This window comes from Zonotrichia albicollis, chromosome 3 (assembly GCF_047830755.1).
Source record: "Zonotrichia albicollis isolate bZonAlb1 chromosome 3, bZonAlb1.hap1, whole genome shotgun sequence".
Lineage (NCBI taxonomy): Eukaryota > Metazoa > Chordata > Aves > Passeriformes > Passerellidae > Zonotrichia > Zonotrichia albicollis.
This window is the reverse complement of record NC_133821.1, coordinates 56,141,123-56,164,288: the sequence shown is the minus strand read 5'-3', so window position 1 is coordinate 56,164,288 and position 23,166 is coordinate 56,141,123. Positions and strand designations below refer to the sequence as shown.

Here is a 23,166-nt window from a genome sequence, read left to right as displayed (position 1 = left end):
GACTCAAGAGTCCCGAGCATCTGGAGCACACCCAGCCCCTCCCACCCAGCCACTCTCCCGGCATAGCTGCGTCGCTGGACGGGTCGGTGCGGGTACCCTGGAGGTGCCTCCCAGCCCCTCCCTGGCAGGATACAGCTGCTCCAAGGGGCCGGCACCAAAAAACGCCCTCACTCCTTCTTTGTCTCTCTCACTCACTCACTCTCTCTCTCACTCCCGACACGGCACACGCAGCTTCTGCAGAAAAGTTACACGCGGTGCGTTAAGTGCCGCCCCTGCCTGCACCCAGCCGCGGGCAGCACCAGGGAATGCGAAGGGCGGGCGCGGCCGCCGCCCCCTCACAGCCCGCCCGGTCCCCCCGCGCCCCCCGGCGCTCGCGGCCGTTACCCGTCAGCCCCGTGGGAGCCATCGCTGCCGCCGAGACGTCACCGCCCGCGGCCGGGGGCCCGCGCGCCGCCCGTGACGCGCGAGCTCCGCCCCGAGCGCGGGGCAGGCAGCGCGCGCTGCCTCTGGCGTGAGGGGAGCGGCGGGCGTGTGTCCTTCCTGGCAGACAGACAGACCGACAGACGCACAAACAGACCCAGACGTTAAATGCCCCGGGGGGAGGGATGATTTCGGAGCCAGGCCGAGTTCGGTAAAATTGAGTTGTCTCTCATGGCGAGGAGAAGCGGGGCGGGGATGTGGTGTAGGGGGACGATTCTTTCAAACTCAAGCAAATGTGCTGCCACTAGAGACAAATGTAGTGTTGGGAGGAGGCTTGTAAATAAGCCTTAGGGAAGCTCGAAGTTGGACATGCCAGTGATGTATGGATGCACGTTACTGTAATGTAAACCTGGAAGCAAAATAATACTAAAGAAATCAAATTTAAGTCAGTTTTCTTGACAGATGAAAAAAAACCAAATTAAATGTGATGTATTTTTACACAAAAGTTAGACTTTTGGTGGTAAATCCTTTCAACTGCTATGTGAGGACTCACCTTCTAAAAGAAATAAGTATTCGCAGAACAACACTGCAATCACCACACTGTGTACAGAATGTACTGCCAAGAGTTGGAGTAGCTCAAAGGAATAACCAGTCCTCTCATTTCATGTTAGTAATTCAAGTGCCAATAACAAGCCTTTATTGCTTGTTATTGGCACTTGAATTGTCATCTAAACAGGTTCAATGGTGAAAATATTAAAAGAAGGAAGCCTGTAAAATGGAAGCTAAACATTCACTCTTGAATTTTATTTTGAGACACAGAAACAGTGATTACAAACTCCCTTGAGTCCAGTGTGATGTAAGAACTTTCATAATCAACTGTCCCTTTGGTCAGTAGTGAATCAAGTATATCTATATATATATATAGATATATGTATATAATTAGTCATGTTTAACATGTATATCTCATTCATTTTCAGAATAAATGCTGGCAGCCCACAGATCAACTTGGTAATAGTCCAGCTTCAGTTGTAGGAGGCCATGCTCCAATTTTGAATGACAGGAGACGACGGAGAGCAGACCTTACCTGTCAGCAAACCACTGCAGTCGTCAGCCTGAGCTCCTAGTGCAAAAATGTGTCCCAAAATTCCAGTGTAAGATGTGGTTGTTGGGAAACCCATACTCTTTGAAAACCTAACAACAGAAGTGGAATACACTAAACAGAAGCAGAAATTAGGTGTTTCTAATGAGTGCCTGGTTTGATCCCTAATACACACAATATATTACAGAGGTAGGCAATACTTTGAGAACTGCTTGTTATGAGATTTTAGGGGGTGCATTTCCTTGCTTGACTTTTTGACAGCTTCCACCCTTCTTGTCATGTGACATAACACAGTGAAAATTTCCTCTGGCAGCAATGCAGGTTGCAAAGCTCACTGTCTACACAGTTGCTTTTTGTGGCAACAGATCTTTGTACCACAGTTCAGCACGTCCTTGTGCTGATGCAGTTGTTTGTGTAACTGCTGCAAAGTAGGTCAGTGGGAAAAAAAAAAAGCTGCAGATTTCAAGGTGTTTTTGAAAAGGATCATTTCACATATCCCAGTTCCTTCGCAGTTTTGCAATCAAATTAAGCCAGTCTGACTGTGTGATGCTGTGATAGGTTAGTATCAAATGCCACCCTGTGCTGTCCTCCTGTTTCCATCCTTTTCCTTGTGTGGGTGCTAGCCCTTGAGCCCAGTTCTTCTGTAAAAGTCAGTTATCAGTGATAACAGATCTCTGGTCCAATTCATCTGCAGCAGAATGATCTCTAGGGGCGATGTAGGAACAGCAGCAGGAAGAGAGGGCAGCAACCCTTCAGCCTCAGACTGTGTTCAATCTGCCTGAGAAACTGGAGTTGTGTAAACAACCGAAGGAGCACAACTGAAGCAGGATACACTTCAGAGGGTGAAAGAGGAATGTGTGGATGAGTGGTAAAGGTAGCATTTATCCAGCAAAGAAGTAACAACACAAAACTTCAGCCTTAATGTGTTTTGCAGTGTTAGAGAATCCCAGGTCCCTTTTCCTGGTTTCGTTTCAATGCTGACAGAGTTGAGCAGTGCTGGGAGTCTGATGTGTGTCCCTACCCCAAGGCTGACACACTCCTGCAATTACCAACATTTTTGAGGTGTTTCTTGGAGACACTCAAACACATGGTGTGTTTGGAGGGAACATTCAAGCATTTGCAGTGAACATGCCCTTAAGCTTGAAATGTGGTGGTTTTTGGTTTTTTTGGGTTTTTTTTGTGTTACGGAGCATTGTTCTTATTTTGCTAAATTAGCCTGTCCCATTTAATACATTCCCTTTAATACCAGGAGCAGCTTAGAGTTGCAGAGCAGTGAGAAAAGCAGGGGAGAACACAAAGTTGGCATCATTCCTGTGTGTGAGAAGCCTGACCGTAGCACAGTGGGGAATTAGCCCTATTTAAACATCAGGTGCAGACATGGAGTCACTCACACATCATGGTGAGAATCCTGGTTTCTGAAGGGGGTTATATGTGGTGGTTTAGTGAAGCTGGTGTCTTCCTAATTGCAGCAAGACTAAATCCAAATTATTATCCTTATTAGCAAAAGAAATAAAAAAACTCTAAGATTGAGTTCTGGTGTTTAGTCCAAGTATATTTGAATGTGTTTTCAAACCACTGTTTCCCCAGCTCCTCCCACACACAGAGATAAACTCTCACAAAAAGATCTTTTAAACCAGGCAGTGTTTGAAGCAAACAAAGTCATCCTCATATTTTGATTATTTTTTCAGTGCCAAGGATCTGTTCACCAGCTTGTTACTCTACTTGCACACCCATGCATTCAAACAATACACTCACATGTGTGTAAGATCAAAAACAAGTCTTTAGCCCACTTTTAGCTTTTGGAGTTGTGTTTGAAATACCTCCACAATATTAATTACAAAAATACATGTCTCCCATATTATTTGCCTTTATTTCTGAGGATGCAGTTCCTAATGGGTTTTTCACATAAGTAATCATTATTTAAACAAGAACAGTAGAATTAGTCGTGTTACTATGAAGAGCTGCATTTTAGAGAAATATATCCAAGCAAAGCATTCACAGCTCCATGCAGAAGTCAGAAGGGGAAAGCAGATTAATCTGATTTCAGAGTGCAGGTCTTGGCACTCTCTTCTGTGAAGTTACCACTTGTGCTGTTTTGCTGCAGCTGGATTCTTGCCCTGTTTTGGATTACTAAGTTGCACTACTTGTTTCATATTTTCAGAATTTCCTCTGAGCTTAAGAATTACTATTTATTTTTAATAATTTTGTAGACCCACAACTTAAAGGGTGATTTTTCTGTGATCCAAATACAAATTATCTGTTCTGTATAAGTTACATTATGATCTTAACATTTTTCTTCCAGGATCAAAATCTTACATGAAGGTAAAAGAAAGCTGAGTGCTTTGAGATCAGTTCTAAGCACACTCCAAATGTCAGAATAGCCTATTAAAGTTATTAAACCAACAACTTTATTCTACGTATTTACCAAAGATTTTGGACTTCACTACTTAAAGAAAAGCCCAAAGTCTTCATGACAGTGAAAACAAACACACTTAGAGCGAACTGAGGATAACCTTTTGCATCTTAAGAGAATCTTTGTTGATGAAAGAGTGTATAAATGCCTGGAAGAACTTTAAATGCAGGCATGAGAGGACTGGGAATTCAATAGGGGGTGTATTCTTAGAGCTTATTCATACTGCTGGAAAACGGTGTCAACTGCTTTCAACTAGTTACAGATTTGTGCCTGTAAATATTTTATATTTATTTCATTATGAAATTTTGCAGCATTTTTAAAAGTCTTAAGTATGCACCTTTCAGGCGTACACATCAAAATCACTGAAGAGAGGCTGGTGGTGTTCTCTGGGCCATACCAGTGGATAGACAAGCTCAGAGATACAGACTCCGGGAGCTGAAGGGAAGTGTCAGAGCATGAGCCCCAGGCACGCTTTTGCTGCCTGTGCACTGTAAATGGGATTACACTTCTCCTGACAAGCACATCGGTTTGTGATCGACACAGCTTGAGATCTGTGAAAATGTGGTGACTGAAGACGATTATAGAAAGGTTTGAGCAGCTCTGAATGGTGGACAGTGAGAAAACAAAGCCAATCAGCTCAGCCATCTGCATCCTGGTAGTACCACCACAGCACAGTGAGGCAGAGCGAAGGGACGTGCACAGGTCCCTTGTGTGTGATGTGTGAGTGGCACTGGAGAGCTTCCAGCAGTGCACCCGCTGTCAGGAATGGCTCCATCGCTGGGACAGAGCAGCCTCAATTCTGTCGTTTTCTTTCATTAAAAAGCAAACCTTGTGAGATTTTTTTTTTGCAAAGGCAGAGGGAATCTTTCCGTGTAAAATACCTTGAAAGACCAGTTCTCTACTTTGCTTTCTCTAACTTACACAGAGAAACAGCCCAGTATGTTGTCAACAATCTCTTAAAAATCATGGTTTATAGGCAGTTCTCTTCTCATTAAAGGACTTCGAAACCACATGGTTCATTCAGTTTGATTTAAAGTCTAACGCATAGGTTTCAAAACTTTGTGGAAGCTGCTTATGAGCACAGAGCTAACAGTGACATTTTTCCTACCCTTTCTATTGGCAGGCACCATCTCCCTTACCCTGAGAGGAATTTGGGCAATGCTATCCCCTCCAATGCATTCAATTCATTCTAGAAGAGCAGAAATAGAGAGGGGAGAAGGATGATGAGGTCAGGAGCAAGGAAACAGCAGCATTGATTTAAGTCCCAGACATGAGGTAGAAAACAAGTGTAAGGAACCTCTTCCAGAAATATAAACCCTTCTGGAAAGTTTCTTTTGGTGGAGATATTAACTATGACTAAAGAAAATTGTTGTCAAATCAACATACTAAATGAAAAAAAATGCAAGTGATACAACAATATAGAATTATCAAAAAAGAACCTTAATGCTGAAAGTCATATGTATGAATGAAGAAATGAAGAAACATGAAAAATTGCTCAGTGGTGATGTTGGTTCTAAATCTTGCCTAAGCTTCAGAAATAAAATTGTGAGGAAAAACAAGCCTCTTACACCAGCAACAACATGGGCAAGAGACGCTGACCGGGAACACTGCTCTAGGGCAGTCTTTCTTTAGTTATCAGTAATACACATTTACATTTTAAAAAATGCCCAGAGTGTACTTTGTCATCCTAAAGGCCAAGTATTTCCACCCTCTTGGTTACTGATACCTGTCAGGTCCTACTCTTTAGCAAGTCCTCAACATAGAAGTGAAAAATTTCTTTTGTTAGCCTAGGGTCTACAATAATTCCACTTGAGTTTTTCTTTTCCTTTGGTATCTCTTTTTTGCCTTGTCAAGCTAAAGGACTTCACTTTGGGTCTTAACACTTGTTAAAGTGTTAAGGTAGAACTTAATAATAAAATGCATTAAGCAATCTAAGATCTGCTGACAGGTCCTCAGAAGTCTCTGTTAGCATTGCTACATCGTGTTAGCATTTGCCTTGTATATTTTCCAGGATTAGGGAAACGGTCTTTGTACAACCCCTCATGTAGTAGAGTCACTGTCAATGAGTTGAGCTTGGAGGAAACATAAGAGAGCTGCAAGAGAAGGTAGATCTGAGTTCCCCTGTATATTCTTGCTCATGCAAATACTGTGTATTGTCCTTCCCTCCTCTCCTGTTTGCTCTCCAACGTGCGTATAGGACAGGTACATTGGGAGCTGGCAGAGCCTCCAGAAGGGTGTGAAGAGGGTAGAGGCTGGGGTGTTGGTTAATCACACTGAAGTCTCCCGTCCCCTCTTTGCTATGTAGAGCAAAACTCACTGCAAGCATGTGGATTTTGATGCCAGCAGGTGCTAGTGGAATAATCTGTGGTTTATATCTTAAATTTTCCTGTGGTACACAAACATCTTTCCATATAGAGCTGATGACTGAAGAGCATACTGTCATTCCTGTATATTGACGGGTCTGATAAGTACTTCAGGAGTAGCAGGTAAAGCTAAAGATATTAAATAAAAACAAAGGGAAAAATACTCTATTGCCTTAGTACAAATCAAGAATAACTGCATTCTGATCAAGCAGAAATAAAGTGTCTCCCTTTAAAATCCAGTTCAAGGGAGCCTTGAAATCATTAAACTAGATTTGAGTCAACATCTCCAGTCAGAAACATTTAAGCTCTAAGAGACAGTTGTTAAAAGTGGGAAGAGAGCAGTGGCAGACAGAGGCTGGTGTCTGAGTTGGAAGGGAAGGTGATCTGCCAAGAGACAGTAATGCTGGCAGGAAGAGAGGTGCCTCCTCAGAAAAGGCAAATTAATGACCAGGATTGCTAAAGGCAATCCTGTCTGCAGAGCAGCACTTCAGTTAAAGGCCACCACTACAAGAAAGGGTAATGACCCTGATCAGGATGTTGCCTCATTCCAAAAGCTATTCCAGAAGGCAGAATGTTCATTCCACTATAGCTGTTCCAATTGTCCCTTGCAAATAAGGTCAGCCAGGCCATCTGGGTTCAGGGTCCGGCTTGAAGAAACAATGAGTCTTACAGAAAATCTGCTTTAGCTCCCAGAACAGCGAGAGTGTTGGGGCAGTCAGGTGGGGTCATAATTGTATGGTTTCAGTTTTTCATGCTGTAAGAAAATGAAAAAGCTAGGTATTAATTTTTATGGATTGAAGGTTTTTGCACAACCGTAATCAAAACATTTAATTTGTAGTGCTGTTGGGACAAATGTTCTTAAGTTTAGGTAGCTGATAGAAATGTATTGTTTGTTGAGAAGAATGAAAAATGTTAAAAAATGTATTGTCTTTTTTTATATAAAGTTTACATTTTTCTTTTTGCTACAAGCATAATTTCTGCTTCTTACATCTGCATATGCAGCTATATGAAAATGAAAAATGGGGAAAAAATGTAATTCAACGGCTTAAGAATGTAATAGTACTTGTACATTTTTATTTACATATTAAAATACTGACATTTCAAGCCTATGAAGTGACCCGCAAGTCACTTCAGATAATGAGACAGTTAATATTTCCAAGTGCCAAAATTGTTTGCAGGACAGTATAGGTGTTTGCCAGCTTGCTGTGGCAAATCAGGCCTTGTCACCTTCCACTGGCAAATAATGAAGGTAAAAGTCAGAGGTGCCATGGAGTGTTGTCCCAAGACACTGCACAAATCACAGCAAGACCATCCAATGTTAGATCCCGTGCCTTTGGTTTAAGGACAGCAGCAATAGACAAGATGTCAGGGATGTGGTGTTCGACCACATCACATCTGCCATACATATTCATCACACTCACCTGGGTACCTCCCAGACATTACTGAATGTCTGACTTTCATTTAAATAGGTTTGCTAAAGAGTTTGTCACAACTGTTACTGGGGTTTGTTTCCTGGGAGGTAACATTTCCTTTCTCCTGGACTGCCTGTGTTTTGCAAACATTTAGTCAGAAAGCTGGAATCACGTCCATGTTAATTCTGGTAGGTTACCAGAAGATAAAGAGATAACCAGAACAACCAAAAAGACTTTGGGAAACAGCTTGAAAAAGGTAAAGGAATGAAAAGTAAATATTTTTTTCAAGCATATCCAATAGGCTAGTGGAGGGGATTTATAGGTACAGTAGGTCCTACTGAAAGGAATACAGAAGGAGTTCTCAAAGCAGATATATTACTTTGGCAGAAAAACAGACCAAATTTTTGGCATCAGTGTGCAGAGTTCTACAAGCTTGTGATCCACAAATTACTGTCAGCTTGGAGACTCTTTTGGTCACACATGACCACTTAGCATCTTCTTTTCAGATTTTTCCATTATTCCTCCAGTTCATAATGGTCAGAGCTAGGATACAAGTCTGAACAAGATGTTTGATACAGCCATTCTTTACTTTTCTGTGGTGCCTTTTTTTAATTATAAGAATTTGCTGTGCCTGTACTGACAGTTCCATTCAAATCAAGGCCAGACTTGCTGGCAACTTGTGCAAACATTTCTTCTCTTTCAGTCTTATCAGCACACCAGCTAAAACCTGAAACTGGACCTTCAGTGTCTGAGCCAGAGGAGCTGTTCTATACCTCGGCTTCTGCCACAAGTATCCCTTATGCAGCTGGAAGGCTCCAGCTCAGGAGAGCACACAGGATAGCCACTCCTCCCAAGGACAGTGCTCAAGGTCATTTTCCACTCAAAGCATTAAAAGGAATCCTGAAAGGAAGAAAGTTTCCATGTGTTGGGGCCAAATAAAACAGCCAGGTTTTGAAACAAAACAGCCAGGTGCAAGTAGATAAGGGATGGATGGGTGTTAAAATAGCCTCAGGACATTTTTTGTCTCAGGACATTAATCCAACGTACTTGATTTCCTAGTAATTAAAGCAATATGCTGATAAACAAATTTGTGAAAAGCAGTATTACAAATGCTAATGCAATTTCCCAAAACCTAGCAAATTAGCAGAGGAATTTCTTTTGAAGATTAGAATATGAAATCCTAGTCAAGCTCACATATGGAAAAGACTTGGCTTATTGTTTAATGTAGCTGCCCTAATTAATGAGGGGAACGACTGGCACTCCTAGTACTGGCTCAAGGTTTGTTGTCTGAACATAAATGTTCTTTTGTTGGGAATAATAAAGGACTTTAAGTGAAAGTAGGTGGCTTGGTCCCTAATTCCACAGTTATACAATCACTTTAAGGTAATGTAAATACAGGCTGCTGCTCCAGGGGATAATCTACAGTTCTAAGCACTCTAGATATGTATTCCCAGCCAGCATGGTAACCAGACCAGGGAACTGTTCTATTTATAAATTAATGGGATCATGGAAAAAGCAGAGATAGACTTGTCCTTTGTGGTGGCAGCCCACACCTTGGGTTAAAATTAGAAAGGAATTACACATTTTAAAAAGAGACTAATATGAAATAAAATCCAGCTTAGAACAGTCAGTTTTCCTATATAAAAATATTTGATCTAAAACAAGTAGAATCTCACCAGAACATGCTAACAACTGTCTGTAGTCCAGGCTTAATGCTGCTGAAGTGGCTTCCAAAGAAAATTCCGTCTGAACACGAGCAGAATGTAGACTTATGCACAAGCAAGTAAGTGCACCAGTTGTTAACCATGAGTCTTGGGGAAGAGTGGCACAGGTAATGAATAGATATTATTTTCTCATTAAATATTACCGGGACTATTTGTAGAAGCCTACCAAAATATTGGTACCATTACAGTGAGGAAAGCATGTTCATTTATGAATGATGATCAAACTATTACTTCTTTACAGAATTAGCCTCGAGTACAAGCTATTTCAGTCAAGAAAGGAAACTGCTTACCATCCAAATCCAGCTGCTAACAGGAGCTATATTCCTCCTTCAGTGAGACCACTTGTGTCTGGGAAAACCTTTACAGACACCATGAACAACCTGAATAAAAGAACATGATCTACAAGAATTCAGAAACTGAACAACAGGATATTCTGATGAAAATGCAATCCTCTAGGAATGGCTCTGACCCAAGCCTTCTGTGGTCAGTGGATAAAAAAACAGTGATGGAAACTGTGTACAAAGAAGGGAGGTATGAAGGTAGCATAGAGCTGACAGCAGATTTCTACCTGCATCAGCACCTTTTAAAAATCAGTGTCTGAAAATTACCACTATGAAATCAAAATTATCTTGGCAGGAAGTTTTTCAAAGAACTGTTGTATTCATGTAAAGTCACAGAAGACATCTGTATTACAGTCATTTAAGCAAGTTAAAACCTTACCAACTTCTGTGAACTGTGATTTATTCTACAATCTTCATTCAAATGTTCAGCAAAATAATGCTGTACCTCCAGCTACTGAACCTTGATTTGGCCCCTGTGATTGACAGGTTTATAACCCCTGACTCAACTACTGCACTTTTTTCACAGTAAAACTAGTTTGCTGTCAGAATTATGTGGACAGAAAACGTTGCTGTGTTGATTCCCAGTGGGAAGAATGATCCTGCAGAAATATACAAATGCCACCTACTAAAAACAGAGCCTTAGAGGAAAAAAAAAAAATCTCTGCAAAACCCACAGCCCCTGAATGTGAGATCACAGAACATTTTAAAGGACCTTGAGGATTACTCTCTCTAGGGTAAAATAACACAGTGTGCTTATATTGATCCTGGGAGAAACATTTTATGATATATCTTCATTTTACATAAAAGACATGTTAAAGTAATAATTATGGTATAACATTTTTAGGCAAGTGTGAATGGATAATTAATCCCTGCCGTTCTCAGTCACTGGTTCTGTTCATTCTGCTTTAGAAATTAGAAACCTGATATAAGATTGGAAAAATTACTTTGCAAGTTTTTCTCTTGCTGATGATAATATTATCTCTCACATGCTTTGATCAACAGAACACAGCTAAAGGAGGAGCTTGAAGTCACTTCCATACTATCAGAAACAGGAATAATATCACAATATAAGAATTAGTGGATAGAGAACATGAACCTGACAGAGGTGTCAGATATGAACTATCTTTGTGCCAATTTTTTTTTGCATAATCCTGCCTGTAGCACTGACATTTTGCTTTTGTGCCACATTCAGAAGTGCGGTGTTTTATTCTTCCAGTTGCATTAAACCGTGACAATGAGAGATACATAGATTTCTTTTTTAATAGGATTCAGTTTGACCAGCAGTCATTTAGCTGGAGATGGCTTTGCTTTAAGGCAGAGCTTCCTGACTCAGCTTGTACAGGCACTGTGATCACAGAAGGAGATGGCACTGCACCATGTCATTGTCAGCAGTGGCAGTAGCAGCTTCTGGCTGTGTGCAGGGCTCTATATGCAGATCCTAGCCCTAGCAAGTCCTCTGCTGGCCTTTGTACACAAGGGAGAAGGAAGTGGTATTTGGTCGTTGTTTGTCTCCTCTGGGATTGTTTTAAAATGCTCCCACTCCACCCACCTTAACCTGCAGGGTACCTGTTTTAGGATTGAAATCACACACAGAATTTTAATGCTTGCCATCCATAAATTTCCAAACAATGGCCAGCAAAAGCACCATTGCATACTTAACATTTGCTTTTTTTTGCACAGGAGGAAAAAGTGACATACAGAAAAGTTAACACCAATGTCCTCAAAGTTAATGCCTATGTCCCACTGAATTCAATCTAAGCTTGGAGTTCTAACAAGTTAGGGACATCTGTGCTCAGGTGACCTACATGGAAAGTCTCCAACTCATTTTGAGCTCCATCTCTCTTCATGAAAACAGACCTGTACCTCCAGCACAGAGAGACTGTTGTTCACGCAGACACAATGTATTGAAATGTGTGACAGACTTTGAACTTTTTTGCATCTGAACACTGCTTTGATGTTCAGAGATGTTTCCAGTCCATAGAGGGAGCCACTAGGTTAATTGCCAACGACAGAGTCTCATAAGGTTTTGAAAAGCAGACTTTATTTAATAGGCACATCATTGCTTTAATAGCACTGGGCTGCACAGCTTGCTTCACCATTCGTAAATGGTTTTGTTTGATTACATTGCATTTCCTCAGTGTCGGTAGGATTCAAGTAAAAAAGTTACTGCTTTTATTCTCTGTCATTTCTCAAGATGGAAAAAACCAGTAAACGTCTAGCGCACAGGAGCAGGGTACAGACAGAACCGCCTGCGACGCAGCAGAACTCAAGACAAACTGAATTCTGAGCGCTGAACAGTTAAAGCTGCAAGACAACCATACTACATTTGCTCAGATGGGAGTTTGCTTATGCAGGATAGAGATGAATGTTGCCCACTAATACATACAATGATGCATTCTTATACTGAGAAACAAAGACTGTCCAACATAGACAAGAATGAGGGTTTCATAACAAAACAGTTCACATGAAATTAGCTTTTCTGATTATAAAAGTTGTATTCCCTCAGCTGTAAAAGTCAAAGGCCTAAAAGAAAAGAACTGCTTACAGAACTCTAAAACTGCACTTTAATCAGCTTCCCCCTTATATTACAACTCTTTGAGACAAAAGCATAGCATTCTGGATTCTTTTTGTAATTAAGTAGTTTATGTGGTTGTTATATTTCTTCCCTGAAAATCTGCATTTTAGTATTTTATTAAATTCCACCAATAGAAGCATACAAAATCAGAAATCATGAGAGGAAAGTAATATTGCTCTATGAAAGAAAAAAAGCATGACTTCTAACACAGTTTTCTGAACATCATAAAAGAAGCGCATATGGCATTGAAACATTTTGAAAATGGAGAAATATTTTGCAAGTTTCAACATTTTTAGGTTTCACATTCTGTTTTCTGAATGTATATTTCCAAAATTAATATCTTTCAATTTTTAATAGGTTTTGTAGCATTGCATAGGACAGACAACCTAAAACCAACAAGGCAGGTATCTAGCGTGCTGCACACTTTAATATACACTGGTTACTTCAGTTACTAGCACTTTACACTGACGGTACCTACTGTATTTGTAAAATTTGTTTTTAAATCAGCTTGTCAAAGCTTTTGAGAAGCAATCTGGGCAATAAGGTGGGTATTTTTAGTGTTTACCATGAATACAGCCAATTACTGACTCAGAGGTCGCTCTCTCCATACAGTGCTGATGAAAAGGAGGTGTAATCCAGAGCCCCAGGAACAGAGCCCGGGCCAGTGTACGGAGGCATTCTCTTGATGCAGTACTGAGCCTGCTCAGGAGGCAGCTCTCGACGCAACTCATCTGCCAGGATATAAGGCTGGGAGGGGGTAAAGGATTGACAAATTCAGTATCAGTTCTTCAAAATCACAAAATATATTTATTTTCTGTGACTAATAAATTTGGGCATCTTGCCTATTTTTCTGAGACCAAATATTTTCCTCCGTAAATTCCATCACAAATTATGAGTTGAAGGGGGCAATTCCACCAACAAACTGATTAGGTCAAAATGCAGTGTCAGGATATGTGACTGTGTATGTCAGCTACCAAGCACTGTGCAGCCATGGGCAGACTGCTGTAGATACAGCTTATTCCTAGATAGTCAGTATCTCTGCAATGCACTACTGCCCCTTCTGCAGTGACAGGACAGATGCAGGTAGTTCCTGTTAGTTTCAAGGTTCTAATATATGTGTAAAGAAAGGTACATTATTTTTCTTAATGGCATGCATTTATGACATGAAGGATACCCTCTGTTAACAGACTTGACATTGCTTCAAATAGCAATCTAATTAAACCACTTTTTCCTGAGACCATCTTCCACATGAATTGCTACTGAGAACACGTCTGGAATTTAAAATGTGGTCCACATTAACTGAGATCACAAAATCAATACAAGCAGCAGGAATGAGAAAATCAATAGAGTGAGCTTGGGCAAATAGACCTGTACTGCTATGATCTCCCTCCACAGCACAGGATTGGTTTTGTGGCAGCACTGTTTATGGCCCTGACTCCTCCAGAAGCTCTTGTGTTGCCATTATACTCCCTTACATCTTCAAACACCACTCAGTCGCAAGTGCATCTGGCAGTGGGGATGAAAGTATGCCAAATTCAGGAGCTTTCTCTACAAAACCAGTAACTGCAGGAGGCTTCCTCCTGTTGCTCCTTCTAGGATATCGATACACCACATTGCATCATCCTGTGAGTGACCTGTCCAGTCACAACATGGCTCACAATCAGGTGTAGCCTTGTGCACCTGATCTAGGCTGTGTTCCAGAGGGCCAAACTCTGCATTGAAACATCCAGACAACAGCATGAAAGGCAGAACGAGTTCCCCACTAATCAAAGCTGTGGTGTTGAAATAACCTGATGTACAATATATCCATTATACAGAGCAACCATCTAAGTCTTGTCTAAGATGCCTAATTTTCTGTTGGCTCTCTATGATATGAGGATACACAGACCAAGCCTTGTATTCTGCACCTATTTCAGGTAAGAGCCGTGGTTCCAAACAAGAAGAAAACGCACATGCTTTCTCTTAGTCTGACAAACTGCAAACAAAGCTTCACTGTTACTAAAAGGCTTGTAACAAGAAGGGCTAAACAGGAGTGCAATTGAATCCTTGCAGCAGCAGCATGGTGACTGACCTTATCTGAAGCCAGGATTCTGAAGGAAGCTATCACTTGCTCAGCCGTGTCGGTGTCTGCGGTTTCTCTGGTCATGAAGTCAATGAAGGACTGGAAAGTGACAGTTCCTTGCCCATTGGGGTCAACCAGAGACATGATCCGGGCAAACTCAGCTTCACCCTTTCACAAAATCCAAAACAAAGAAAATGGTCACCATAATACTGATCTCCAGCAGCCCGAGCCTCTCATGAACCAGTGGGAACCACTGGCCATAGAGCTTATAAAGCATCTTCCTGGCTCGAGAACATCAACATCAGAGCCAATGAAATCTTAAATGCCCCCCCTGCCTCTGTAAAAAGGACTGTGCTTTTGGAAAGTGTATCCTTTGCCCTGAATACATAATATGTACCTTTCAATTAAATGTCACCATATTCTCTCCCTCCCACCCTCCCACAATACCAGTTTAGCTTGTTCTAACTTAACACTTCATTTTCCATCTCATCCTAAAGCCATTGTAATTTAGGTATCATGCAGGGAAGTGAAACAATAGCCCAACAAGCAGGGTAGTCCCAGACCCACAGAACTAAGAAGGGAAACAATTCTGAAAATTTCATGCTAAATATGGGACAGCTTAACTAAGGATAATCTCTTTCTTTTCCATAAAAAAGGTGAATTTCAGAGGAAATTTTTAGAACAAATAATTGAAGCAAGGAAAATGTAATCCCCAAGGCAAGTTTACAAAAATTAAACAGTATCAAACTCATTCTTCATCATTCAGACAGAAAAGGAGAAATTTACAAAAACATCAGTTTAATAACTGTTTAATTTCAATTTTTAAAGTTTCATTAATTCAAAGAGCAATGCAGGGCACAACAGAATATGGTTTTCGAGTGTCTTGTTTTACTTTTACCTTCCCTTTTAACCATTTGAAAATAAAGAAAAAGCAAAGAAAGTACTATCTCTAGTGTGAATGACATTAGTATTCTCTCTATTTAGATAAGCTTTAGTATTGCTGTGGTTAACATTTTAGCTGCAAGCAGAATCGGCTGACATTTTTTCTTAAAGCTCGTACCAAATCATAACCCATTGAAATTAAGCAAGCTCTGAAATCATCATGGTCCATCAATCCATTCTTCCTCTATTGACCAAAACAATGTAAGGAATATAGAAGGGAGGGTTTGAAGAATCCAAGGTAATTTCCAGAGACATGATGAGTTTGGACCATTGGCATATTGGATCCAGTGCATGAACAGCATTCATTGATGTTGCCCGATCAGGTCACCAGAACCATCACCAGTTTTAAAAAAGGAGGAAGGAGTAACTAACATATTATACACAGGAAAGAGACATTTTCACCACAAAAGGAGTAACATCAGGAAAGGTCAGGGGAGAGATAAGGGAGAAGAGGAGATGAATGGGACAAGAATACAGAGAACACAACCAGAGAAGACAAAGAGAAGAGCGAGGAGAAAAATTTGTTACTAAATTAGTCAAACTCAGTAGATGCTCAAAACTGCTTCCCTGATATGAAATATCTTTGAAATGTTCTGCGTGGAATCTATATCGGCCAAAAGTACAGTGAAAAACAATTAAATACTTCCTTCCAAGGTCAAAGTAAATATATCATGAGAGCAATCTGGTGATATATGGGAAATAAGTACAGGGATTTTCCTTCTGACTGCAGGCTGTCAAGACCCTGAATACAGCAGAGATGTGCATGCTGACTTAAAGGATGAGACCTGCAAGACTTAGGAGATCAGTTGAAGACCTTGTATGAAATGAGGTTGCTCATTTTCCAGTCAATAACATATCTGCAACATTCTAGATTTGAGGCTGAGTACACACAAAATGGCATGAAAGTAAGAAGGTAAATAAATCATTCCTCTGTGCTGTGATAGATTGCAGAGCCTTGGAGAGAATTGTGTCATCCTATGTTAGGAGAGAGCATAGGAGAACTTGAATTGAGTCTGAGGAAAGGAAAAGTGACAAAAGTCTGAATGCAAGAAGCATAAGAGCTTTCCTAGTCATCTAGTAGTGTCCAAATAAAATATCTCAAACCAAATAAAACAAAAAATCTGAAAAATCTTTGAAAAATGAAAAAAGATACAGCTCAAAGTGATGCTGACAGTCCATCTAAACCAGTTGTCTTCCCAGAGGCAGGATCTTTTCAAAGCATTATGACCAACAGACTGGAGTTTAAACATGCAATCTTTTTGGCTATTGTTACACCTGAAAATAGAATTATTTTAGTTTCCTCTACCTGCAAGTCATTTCCAACCTGTCCTAGACTGATGAGGCAGGCTTTAAATTCATCAGACTGCAGATTGTCAGATTCGTCCTAGCATTCCATCACAGGCCATGCATTTGGGAAGGGGAAAGGAAAGAAAAGTCACAGATCAGGTTAGTTGGTTAGTAAAGAACATTCCATTCACAAATTAATAATTACATTCTTCCAGAATTTCATGGAAATGTAATGTCAACATATGCAATGAATTACCTAAAAAGCATGCAGTTTTTGCAGTTTCATACTTTAGACTTTTTCTTAGTAGAAGAGGGTCCTCACTTCAACTACAGAGTTAAAACTCTGCTTCCTTCCATCTCTTTTTAAAAATACCTTTGCTGACAAGGCAGATTTCATTCTATGAACTTCCATTTGTTTCCTTCCTTTTCTGCTGTCATGCAGTGTACTGGAAGTACTGGGAGGGTCTGCCCAGGGAGGTGATGGAGTCACCATCCCTGGATGTGCTTAAAAAAAGATTGGATGTGGCCCTCAGGTTTAATTGAGGTGTCAGGGAACAGGTTGGACTCGATGATCTTGAAGGTCTCTTCCAACCCAGTAATTCTGTGATTCTGTGATTCAGTGTATGTGAGATGCAATAAAAATATCACTGAACCCAGGCAAAACATGTTTTCCCCACTCAATTACTGTTACTTCATTCTTGATCTGATAATACTACTTAATATAATATGCATGTCTCAAAGGAGACAAGTACAAAATAAATTTATAATTGACAACTTATTTTCAGTTATCTGTCTTCTTTATCAATATATATAGTCAGGTTTTGCTTTGAAAACCGACTTAAAAAGCACCATTGAATTCCAGGTTAAATGGTTTCTAGTAAAACTACATCAAACTGGAACATGGTTTTGAACCAATACATTTTTCTATTTTGCAGGTGAAGGAAGTCACACTAACTTCTGAAAAACAGACTGGCTTGTCTTTTTCTTCCTGTTCATACAAAATGTGTCCTATCAGAGGGGTACTTTAGAGTGAGTTAACATAAATACAATTAATGAGATATTCCAAGATGAAAAATATTACCCTTATTGATTTTACAGACAGTTTGGAGAAGATCCAAGGTTTTCTGTCTGCTACATACTTGCCTGCTAGATGAATAATTTATTTTTTAACATTTCTATATAGCTATGCATAGGTAAAATTATACGAGTTTAACAAATGCACTGGGCTTATTTAATGTACTAATAGGATGAAGTGGTGCTTTAGTAAGTTAATAACACTATGCATTTTTAAAATATCATGCTGTTATTGACTGCCTCTGCATCAACATCCACCAGTCCCATAAAAGAAAGATGAAAAATAACAGTGGGAAGTCAATGAAGAGAAAGAAAGCAAAGTTACAAATCTGGAGCAGCATTTAGTTAAGAGCCATAATCACAGTTGTTTCTAGCCTTTAATATTTCCATTTTATGTGATGATTTCTATAAAGCTATGATGATGCTATAAAGCATTCAGAAATGGCTTATTTTATAATTCTCAAAATGTTCATCTAGGCTGGTTTGAAACTTTCAAAAGCTGTCCTGGAGACAGGCTATGGCAGGTCCCACCAGGGGTGAAGTTACTCATTTTACCTCATTTCTAAAGCTGAAGATACTTCTGTGTGACTGCAATACAAAAATGGGAGCTAAGAGCCAAATCCTGCCCCTCCATCTCCTCTAGCCGGTGTTGGGGGAGGATCACCAGCTACCACCCCATCCATGGGTATGCAGGAGCTGCCCAGCCAGGCACACACAGCAGCAGGAGCTGAGGCAGTGAAGGGCAGATGGCAGTGAGGGGCTGGCACATGCTCCAAGATACCATTTTCTTTAGGAGAGAAGTGCAGTGGCTGTGCTGCAGCTCAGAACAGTCATATGGATAAGTGGGACTCCCCAGTGAGGGTCCAAGTAGTAGTGCCAAGTGCTATAGCAGGTTTTCACATTCTTGTAGTGAAATTTTCAAATCTTCATCATATGTTGCCTAAAAAAAGCATCTTTGAAGTATATCAGAGTTTCATGGAATTCAATGGCATTTTGCAATTAAAGCGTAGATCAAGCCCATGTGAAGGCTTTCTCAGTTGGAAATGGTTCTTGACATTTACTATTATTGTTTGCAGACCAACATTAGGAGCTGAAATTAATCTTTTAACAAATATAAATAACTTTTCCTTGCTTATATTTTCCTTCCAATGCCAAAGAAAAACACTAAAATCTCCTTCATGTTTCATTATTAGTCCCCAGAAATCTTTTCCCTTCTCCTTGCGATTTATATGTGACCTTATAAATAAAACAAGTGAACTTCTGAGTCAAGCTAATCCATTCTTAAATATGTCCTTAATTTTCCTGAATGCTAATCGACCTGCATAAGCCTAAACATATGATTCCTTTAATAGAGAGCTGTTGTTTTTCTGTTAGCAAAATATAGGGTGGCATGATGCTATTTTTCTGCACGCAGAGCTCCTACTTGAAATCTGGAGTTTGCAGAAAAATCAATAGTAGAATGTATTAGCAGCCATTAAAATAGTACAGGCAGAGCAGCTGCATATATTTCATCACGTACTTTGCAATCTTATTTAGAATTTACTAAATATACTGAATCTGAAAAAGGAATCCCTGCATAAAGAGATGTCAAAACCAGTGACTGACAACCTATCTGTGTGGTATCCTGATTTGGCTGCATACCATTATTCAGCTATGCACCATTTTGAACACTTCTAAGCCGCTTCTCTGATTCAGACATTGTGTCCCACTTTCTCTTTTTTCTCCATGCAGTCACATTAAGGAAGGAAATATAGCTGCAATGCTAAAGATTTATATTTATAACTACAACTAGACTGTGCCTTCAGGCACAATTTCTAGCAAGGAGTGGGGCAGCAGTGGTAAGCAAGGGTAAGCATCAGCACCCTCAGGAATAACCCTTGGGGCAGCAGCATGTGTGCATGGCTGCTGGGAGCACAGGAGCCAAGAGGGCTCTCACAGCCACGAGCCAGGGGAGAGACCCTGTTTGCCACCTGCCTTTTCAAGGATGACTTGTAAAGCTCTCTGTGCCAGCACATCTCTGCTGGGGATGCACTGAAAGAAGCATGACTCTTCCTGCCCTTGTAATTCTCACATGCACTGTGAGAATTTTTTAAATATATTCTTCTCAGGGAGGAAGACAGGGGTTCCTTTCTCAGATTCACAAGTAAAGAAAGTTGTTTCTAGAAGCACCCTAAAAAGAGTTTTTAGATTTATGTATACCAAAATACATACTTTAAAATGGGGAAAGGAATTGCATATTAGTACTTTGCTGACATCCTCAGCACACGCTGTCAGACATTAAGAAATGTCTTAAATGTGAAAAATGCCACACAAGTCAGAGCTATACCATGCATAAATTATTCTGTTGTACTTAGATATTTAAAGCCTCCTTGTCAGTGACAGTATTAATTTTTGGGATCCTTTCTGGCTATTCATCAGGGTGAACAGCAATCCAATCCTTCAAATGTATTTTTAAACTGTATCAGACATTCAGAAATGCTGCTAAGTGCCACAATATTTTTACATATATACATAATTCCATCTGACATGAAGAAGACAGTATTTTTCATGCTAGTGCCTATGTTCAGATAATCCAGTTTTATTTTCATTTCTATTTAAGGAAATCAAAACCATAAAATAATCCATTACTGCCTTTTCTATCTAAAGATGAACAAATATAAAGTCTTCATTATTTTATGTACACTGAAGTAACTCTGAAGCAACCTGAATTGCCTTCATTCGCCAACACTAAATATTTGAATGTGCAAGGACACAGGAAAGATAGAAAAATGAAAAACAAGCCTGTCTTTCTCCAACATGTTTGTTCAAAGCCTCCTTCTAGCCTGTGTAGATTGAGTTCCATCTGTCCATTAAATAACAGTGTAATTTAATCCTTATAACCTTCTCTTTTATCAGTGTTTCTACTATCTGTTCCCTGCAAAAAGCCTGGCTTGATGGTTGAGTAATTTTAGATCTTATCTTCTTCCTTTGTTTAACTTGCATTATGCTACTGAGAAAATAATTGTTACACTCTGTCAGTGCAAAAGTCCACCTAGACCAGTTACCCTTGTTTGATTCTGAGGGATGGGGTATACTAAAGAGGGCATTTGTAAAATGGTGCTTTCCTTATATGATCCTTCCAGACCTCTCTTTTTAAGCATGAGATTATATTTGTCATGGGGAAAGGCAGGGTCTACAGCTAAACTTGCAGACCAGGCCCACATTGTTGAGGCTGCAGAAACAGATGAGGATGTATGACAGATAAAACATCTGTCTCCTTCTGCTTCTGACCTGGCCATTCAGGCTTCCTGCAACAGGAGCCAGGACAGAAGGGACACAGCCTGAAGCCATGACCCATTATAGCCTGAGGAAAGAGACAGCCAGGGACAGGTAAGAATCTAAGAGCTGGGCAGCAATTTTGTGTTACACATTATTGTTGTAGCCCATCTCCAGTGTGCTAGGAGCTGTGACACAACCACGTTCTTCCAGGTCATACAGCCTTTCCTAAGGCCTTGCTCTGTGTTATGCTTTGGTATTTAAGTGTCTTACTGCATCTGCAAAGCCTGAAAATTCATCACAGTAGGGCTGGTTGGTGTAGGGTTTAGCTTCTCCCTTCAAGCAGCCAGAGGCACCAAGAGCTGACTGTGATATTTCCTCAGCCACAGAGCCAGCCTTGCTGCGAGCGGGACAGAGAACTCACCTATGAGCTACAAAGGTACAGGGATGCTAGAAATGCCCATCCAGTGTAAAATAGACTTGGATTCCATCACTTTGCCTCCTTATCTTTAGGGCACTGTCAAATCTTTGTGCAAAGACCTTGGTTTCCCTTAGAGAAGTCTCTCAAGTACAGGCAAGTAATTTATCCAGGCCTGGTACTCTGTCTGCTTTTAATAGCTCTAATTGCTCAATTATTTGCTCCAGTGCATTGGGAAAGCCATTTGGTATTCTACTTCCTTCCACCCCAGGAAAACTATCTCTTCTTTTGTGATGTTATATTCTGCTTTCTTAGAAAATACAAAAAAGAATTATGCTGTACCAGAATCACATTAAGATTTTCCCACAGAATCCGTTCCTATTTCTGTGTAACTACATTTCCCTATGTTTGTATGTTTCTTCAGCAAGCAGAGGTTTGATAATTCTGGTCTTCTTTTTAAATAGTTAGGTGCATTCTAAAGAAGGTTTAGTAAAATGACTGTCAGCATCCTTTCATATCAAATGAAAGTGCATGTATGGCAACCAATTTGAGTAGAGCTGGACAAACAGGACGTAAGTGAAAAGGAAGTGGCATTTTGCTGTACCCTGAAATGATTTGAAGGACTGACTTGACAGATTGGTGCTGCATTGTAAGTTTTCAGTATTTGAACTGTGAACTTGGTTTTAAAGGTAGGTTCATGTGAGCACAGAGGCATCAGAACTAACTCATGTTCAGATTGTTCTCCAACTGCAAATGTCAGATCCCCATTTGCATATATTTTGCTATTGTGTATATTAATAGTTACCTTTATAACACCCTGTCCATAAATACTGTATAACTCACAGAAGTGAGTTAAGTTTCATCACAGCACTATTTTCCTTCCTACTTTTTTATTCATCCATATTTAGATAACTAAAAAAAGTAACAGCCTCTTATTTCCCACATACAGCCAGAAAAATAAAAGATATTCCTGGACAGCTGTAAGTGTCCCAACTATATTCCCTACAAATACATTCCCTAGGGACACAAGTTGTGATTCAAAGGGGAAAAAGAACCTCTGTGATATAGATTACAGCTAAATTTAATGAGATGGAAACAACAGCAAGTACTTAGAACATGCTGTACAGTCTTAAAATAAAAGAGTCATGTTATTTTCCAAAACACATGAATTTATGCAGTTCTGCTTATTATTTGAACAAATACTAAATCATAGTAGCACAGCTATAATTCTGCATTACATTTAAAAAGCCAAAATTAATCTTTCATTTATTTGCACAATGCTACTAGGCTGTGGGGAGCCCTGGGCAACATGGTCTAGTGGATGGCATCCCTGCCCAAGGTGGGGAGAGTGGAACTAGATAATCTTTGAAGTCCCTTCCAACCCAAGCCAACCCATGACTTTATAAATTGTTTCTTAACTGATCTTTTCTACTCTTTTAAAAAGAGCCCATTGCTAGCTCATTTTCAGGTTTTTTAAAAGGCTTATGAATGGAATGCCAAGAAACTCACTTTTGGGAAGAATAAATATTGCTAGCTGAGAAAAAGCAGGAGTACTGTACCCTGTCAAAGTGATTGAATGATGCTCTGAAGTCATTCATCTGTTCCTGGGTGATACCCTTGGCATCTCTTGTGAGGATCTGAGTCTCAACCTCATTGATAGTTCGGGCAATGGTGGTAAGCAGGAGCTCCCATCCAACACGGATGTGCTATGAGAGAGAAACTTCTGAGTTATTACAGAAGCAAATATATTCTTCTAAGAGCATAAAAAGTACAATAAAAAA

The 23,166-nt window shown here is 40.1% G+C and overlaps 2 protein-coding genes across 4 annotated transcripts in view; both read right to left on the bottom strand.

Moving 5' to 3' along the window:
- MTR (5-methyltetrahydrofolate-homocysteine methyltransferase) overlaps positions 1-645 on the bottom strand; it is a 50,787-nt gene extending 50,142 nt beyond the window's left edge. The window contains exon 1 of one of the 2 annotated variants that reach the window (XM_014267441.3): positions 385-645. In XM_014267441.3, coding sequence (XP_014122916.2) covers positions 385-406 — 22 coding nt within the window. In that variant the 5' untranslated portion in view covers positions 407-645. The remainder of the gene's footprint in view (positions 1-384) is intronic. The other variant, XM_014267442.3, reaches the window with a different exon arrangement.
- An 11,146-nt stretch (positions 646-11,791) lies between these two features.
- The window catches only part of ACTN2 (actinin alpha 2), a 67,793-nt gene continuing 56,418 nt past the window's right edge, over positions 11,792-23,166 (bottom strand). The window contains exons 18-21 of one of the 2 annotated variants that reach the window (XM_005487574.3): positions 22,945-23,091; positions 15,470-15,535; positions 14,419-14,577; positions 11,792-13,094 (exon numbers count right to left, since the gene is read on the bottom strand). In XM_005487574.3, coding sequence (XP_005487631.1) covers positions 12,936-13,094; positions 14,419-14,577; positions 15,470-15,535; positions 22,945-23,091 — 531 coding nt within the window. In that variant the 3' untranslated portion in view covers positions 11,792-12,935. Of the gene's footprint in view, positions 13,095-14,418; positions 14,578-15,469; positions 15,536-15,681; positions 15,719-22,894; positions 23,092-23,166 lie in introns of those variants that run through there. The other variant, XM_074537514.1, reaches the window with a different exon arrangement.